The sequence below is a fragment of the Heptranchias perlo genome, chromosome 3 (genome assembly GCF_035084215.1).
Source record: "Heptranchias perlo isolate sHepPer1 chromosome 3, sHepPer1.hap1, whole genome shotgun sequence".
NCBI classification, from domain to species: Eukaryota; Metazoa; Chordata; class Chondrichthyes; order Hexanchiformes; family Hexanchidae; genus Heptranchias; species Heptranchias perlo.
Genome location: NC_090327.1, coordinates 136454543 through 136460542, shown reverse-complemented (window position 1 = coordinate 136460542; position 6000 = coordinate 136454543). Strand labels below are relative to the sequence as shown.

Below are 6000 nucleotides of genomic sequence, written 5' to 3'. Positions count from 1 at the left end.
GGGATGAAGAGTAACTGGCGTCTGATGTGCCAGGACACGTCTCTCACAGACGCAAGTATCTGCTCTCTTCCAGTTCCGCGATTAAGGAGGTGCAAGGTTACAAGTCCTTCCTGAATAGAAATAAAATCAAAGCCTTATAAACTATTTCCCCATCTCTTTCTAGTTCAAATTAAAAAAGAGATTTCCGATCAAAGTAAATACAATTATTGTAACAATACATTCACACAGCTGAAAAAAGGTTCTGTAATATTTCCAGACACAGTGTTTAATTAAACAGCCATTTACAAATTCAGAATTAAATAGCAAACAGGGCTAAAAGATGGCAGAATCGGCCATGAAGAGGTGACCGAGCCACCGGTGATGTAATGGCAGGAAGCAGAAATACAGTCACACTAAATGTCATTTTTTTCATTTTGGAATTAGAATTGACCAGCAGTGCTGGGATCACACTGAAGGAGGCGGACGATGGAAGGATCACTTTTGGCACCTCGGATGAACTCTTCAAGGGATAGCTTTCCTAAAATAAAAGAGAAGAATTTCTAAACATGAGTCGTTTAAGATTAAATCAAATAAACTGGACGAGTGGAAAGTATGGACAAATGGACAGGTGCTGTATAGTGAAGTTATTCCGAGCACAATGCAACATTTTTAACAATATTATTTTAAAAAATGTATCAGAACAGCCACTCTGGGCTCGATTTTCAAGTGAAGTAGCGGGTGCGTTGGGGGGGGGGCGGGGGGCTCCGAAAATCGCGGAAATCCTGAGCGGGTTTGGAACCCGGCTCCAACCTGCAGACATCCGGGTTCCCCACTGACACGTCTGGGTACGCACACGAGCCTCCCGAATGCGGAAATCCCACCAGTAATTAAAGCCGGCGGGATGATAATTAAGATACTTGAAGTACATGAAGTACTTAATTTGTCCACATTGAGGCAACGGTCCGATTTTCAAACATCCTCAGCATGTTTCCTGTGCTGTGGGAAACACTCCATGTTCTACCAGACGTGTTTTAGCCAGCAGCCAGTTGGACATTCAAATGCTTGTTTGACTCTTGGGGAGAAAAAGCGAGTTCTTGCTGTAGAGCACTCAGTTCTTTCACACAAACTTTTGGCTGCGAGATCTTTGACAATTCTTACTTTCCACTCAGAATTCTTCTGTTCACACATATTTAACTGTTTTTCGGACCCCCTCAAACTCACACCATCAGGATGGGGGGGGGGGGGGGGGGGGCACCATGGCTGCATTCATCACTACATCCGAGGACGAGCAACATCACCAGCCTCACCAGGCACAGCATGCACATCCGCCACTTGCAGCTCTGCAACAGTGCTGCACCACAGGCACCTGCACAAGAGCACAGAGGGCAACAACAGAGAGAGCGACATCGCAGGAGGCACTACCCTCGCAACAGGGTCTACAGACAGAGGCTCAGCTTCCTGGACCTCTGAGGAGCAGTGCATACGGAGGCTGAGAGTGAGTTGCCAGGTGGTCGCAGACATCTGCAGCCTCCTTCATGCCGAGCTGTTCCCGGCTGGGCCGAGCGGCATCTCATTACCCGACGCTGTCAAAGTCACCACTGCCCTCAACGTCATTGCCTCCGGATCATTCCAGGGTACAACCGAGGACATCACCGGGGTCTCTCAGTCGTCTGCACACAAGTGCATAAGGCAGGTCACCGACGGCTTGTTTCGCAGGGCCTCGCACTACGTCAACTTCCCCATGGACGACCTCAGCCATACGGAGAGGGCAATGGGATTCCACTCTGTGGCTGGCTTCCCATGGATGCAGGGTTTAATCGATTGCACCCATATAGCAATACGAGCACCTCCACACGAGCCAGGACCGCTCATCAACAGAATTAAATAAATAAAATCTGCAATAAAAAAAGACTAGCATCAGTAATGTGGCCCTGAAACGACCGGATTGTCGTAAAAACCCATCTGGTTCACTAATGTCCTTTAGGGAAGGAAACCTGCCGCCCTTACCCGGTCTGGCCTATATGTGACTCCAGACCCACAGCTATGTGGTTGATTCTTAATTGCCCTCTGAAATGGTTCAGCAAGCCACTCAGTTGTACAATCTCACTACAGAAAGTCACAATAAGAATAAAACCGGACGGACCACCCGGCATCGGACCACTAAGCACCGGACACGACAAAGGCAAACCAAGCCCAGTCGACCCTGCAAAGTCCTCCTCACCAACATCTGGGGACTTGTGCCAAAATTGGGAGAGCTGTCCCACAGACTAGTCAAGCAACAGCCTGACATAGCCGTACTCACAAAATCATACCTTTCAGCCAACATCCCAGACACTTCCATCACCATCCCTGGGTATGTCCAATCCCACCGGCTGGACAGACCCACCAGAGGTGGCGGTACAGAGGTATACAGTCAGGAGGGAGTGGCCCTGGGAGTCCTCAACATTAACTCCAGAACCAATGAAATCTCATGGCATCAGGTCAAACCTTCTGCTGATTACCACCTACCGCCCTCCCATAGCTGATGAATCAGTCCTCCTCCATGTTGAGCACCACTTGGAGGAAGCACTGAGGGTAGCAACGGCACAGAATGTACTCTGGGTGGGGGACTTCAATGTTCATCACCAAGAGTGGCTCGGTAGCACCACTACTGACCGAGCTGGCCGAGTCCTGAAGGTCATAGCTGCCAGACTGGGCCTACGGCAAGTGGTGAGTGAACCAACACGAGGGAAAAACCTACTTGACCTCGTTCTCACCAATCTACCTGTCGCAGATGCATCTGTCCATGACAGTATTGGTACGAGTGACCACCACACAGTCCTTGTGGAGTCGAAGTCCTGTCTTCACACTGAGGACACCATCCAACGTGTTGTGTGGCAGTATCACCATGCTAAATGGGATAGATTCAGAACAGATCTAGCAGCTCAAAACTGGGCATCCATGAGGCGCTGTGGGCCATCAGCAGCAGCAGAATTGTATTCCAGCACAATCTGTAACCTCATATCCCAGCATATCCTTCACTCTACCATTACCAACAAGCCAGGGGATCAAACCTGGTTCAATGAGGAGTGTAGAAGAGCATGCCAGGAGCAGCACCAGGCATACCTAAAAATGAGGTGCCAACCTGGTGAAGCTATAACTCAGGACTACAGGCATGCTAAACAGCGGAAGCAACATGCTATAGACAGAGCTAAGCGATTCCACAACCAACGGATCAGATCAAAGCTCTGCAGTCCTGCCACATCCAGTCATGAATGGTGACAATTAAACAACTAACGGGAGAAGGAGGCTCCGTGAACATCCCCATCCTCAATGATGGCAGAGTCCAGCACGTGAGTGCAAAAGACAAGGCTGAAGCGTTTGCAACCATCTTCAGCCAGAAGTGCCGAGTGGATGATCCATCTCGGCCTCCTCCCGATATCCCCACCATCACAGAAGCCAGTCTTCAGCCAATTCGATTCACTTCATGTGATATCAAGAAACAGCTGAGTGCACTGGATACAGCAAAGACTATGGGCCCCGATATCATCCCAGCTGTAGTGCTGAAGACTTGTGCTCCAGAGCTAGCTGCGCCTCTAGCCAAGCTGTTCCAGCACAGCTACAATACTGGCATCTACCCGACAATGTGGAAAATTGCCCAGGTATGTCTTGCCCACAAAAAGCAGGACAAATTCAATCCGGCCAATTACTGCCCCATCAGTCTACTCTCAATCATCAGCAAAGTGATGGAAGATGTCGTCGACAGTGCTATCAAACGTCACTTACTCACCAATAACCTGCTCACCGATGCTCAGTTGGGGTCCATCAGGACCACTCGGCTCCAGACCTCATTACAGCCTTGGTCCAAACATGGACAAAAGAGCTGAATTTCAGAGGTGAGGTGAGAGTGACTGCCCTTGATATCAAGGCAGCATTTCACAGAGTATTGCACCAAGGAGCTCGAGCAAAATTGAAGTCAGTGGGAATTAGGAGGAAAACACTCCAGTGGCTGAAGTCATACCTAGCACAAAGGAAGATGGTAGTGGTTGTTGGAGGCCAATCATCTCAGCCCCAGGACATTGCTGCAGGAGTTCTTCAGGGCAGTGTCCTAGGCCCAACCATCTTCAGCTGCTTCATCAATGACCTTCCCTCCACCACAAGGTCAGAAATGGGGATGTTCGCTGATGATTGCACAGTGTTCAGTTCCATTTGCACCCCCTCAGATAATGAAGCAGTCCATGCCTGCATGCAGCAAGACCTGGACAACATCCAGGCTTGGGCTGTAAAGTGGCAAGTAATATTCGCGCCAGACAAGTGCCAGGCAATGACCATTTCCAACAAGAGAGTGTCCAACCACCTCCCTTGACATTCAACGGCATTACCATCGCCGAATACCCCACCATCAACATCCTGCGGGTCACCATTGACCAGAAACTTAATTGGACCATCCACATAAATACTGTGGCTACAAGAGCAGGATAGAGGCTGGGTATTCTGCAGTGAGTGACTCACCTCCTGACTCCCCATAGCCTTTCCACCATCTACAAGGCACAAGTCAGGAGTGTGATGGAATACTCTCCACTTGCCTGGATGAGTGCAGCTCCAACAATACTCAAGAAGCTCGACACCATCCAGAACAAAGCAGCCCGCTTGATTGGAGCCCCATCCACCACCCTAAACCTTCACTCCCTTCACCACCAGCGCACCGTGGCTGCAGTGTGTACCATCTACAAGATGCACTGCAGCAACTCACCAAGGCTTCTTCGACAGAACCTCCCAAACCCGCAACCTCTACCACCTAGAAGGACAAGGGCAGCAGGCACATGGGAACACCACCACCTGCACGTTCCCCTTCAAGTCACACACCATCCCAACTTGGAAATCTATCGCCGTTCCTTCATCATCGCTGGGTCAAAATCCTGGAACTCCCTTCCTAACAGCACTGTGGGAGAACCTTCACCACACAGACTGCAGCGGTTCAAGAAGGCGGCTCACCACCAGCTTCTCAAGGGCAATTCGGGATGGGCAATAAATGCTGGCCTTGCCAGCGACGCCCACATCCCATGAACGAAAAAAAAGGGCTGTCACTCCATCAACACTCAGCTCGTTTGTGACCACCGCAAAAGATTCCTTCACATGTGCACCAGAATCCCTGGCAGCTGCCACGATTCCTTCATCCTCCGGGAATTCAACATCCCGCCCCTCTTCCATGCACTGAACACTCCTAAGGGCTGGCTCCTAAGGGATATCCCCTGCACACGTGGCTCATGACGCCTCTGAGGAACTCTATCACTGAGCAACAGCGTTGATATAACTACAGCCACATCGCCACCAGGTCTGCAACTGAGCATGCTATAGGGCTGGTCAAGATGCGATTTAGGTGCCTTGATCGTTCTGGGGGAGCGCTTCAATACGCACCAGACAGAGTGGGACGCATTATAGTCGTGTGTTGTGCCCTGCAGAACATAGAGGGGTGCCACTTGAGGAGGCCCCATCCACATCCGCCATCCACATTGAGGGGGAGGAGGAGGAGGAAGCCACGGGCAGAGCAGCAGCTCACCTGGCTGCTCGTGAGGCCAGGGAGTCACTCATATGTGAACGGTTCGCCGAACATCAGAAAGTGTGAAGAGTCAAGTCCTCAGACTACCTGGAAAGAGCAGCGCCCACACCAGGCTGCCCACCCCTCCCTGTACAAAACAGTCCTGCAAATACACATACACCCACTGTAAAGTGACCCAACGGGTGGCATCAAGTGTCGCTGTTCATGGTGAACCTCATAAAAGGGCCCTCTCACAAAAGCCAGTCAAGAAAGGGTAAGGCCTGGGAGTAGTGGTGACAATCATAACATTTAATATGATTTTAACTAAAAGCAAATATAAATGAAAAACTTGAGCATCTGTCAAACACACTTGTGCAAACCCTTTGTGCTCACAAAACCTTCGCCTTTGTCTTATGACTACTTCCACATGGTGCATCCCCTGTGGCTGCAGCAGAGGTAGTGGCAGGTTGCTCATGTTCTTGCCCTGACTGCTTAGATGCTTT

General features: G+C 50.2%; 1 protein-coding gene across 3 annotated transcripts in view; it reads right to left on the bottom strand.

Moving 5' to 3' along the window:
- Nucleotides 1-247: 247 nt before the first annotated feature.
- Nucleotides 248-6000, bottom strand: part of LOC137320253 (neurocalcin-delta) — a 357975-nt gene continuing 352222 nt past the window's right edge. For all 3 annotated transcript variants that reach the window (XM_067982028.1, XM_067982030.1, XM_067982029.1), the window contains one exon: nt 248-517. In XM_067982028.1, the coding sequence (XP_067838129.1) occupies nt 420-517 (98 nt within the window). In that variant the 3' untranslated portion in view covers nt 248-419. The remainder of the gene's footprint in view (nt 518-6000) is intronic.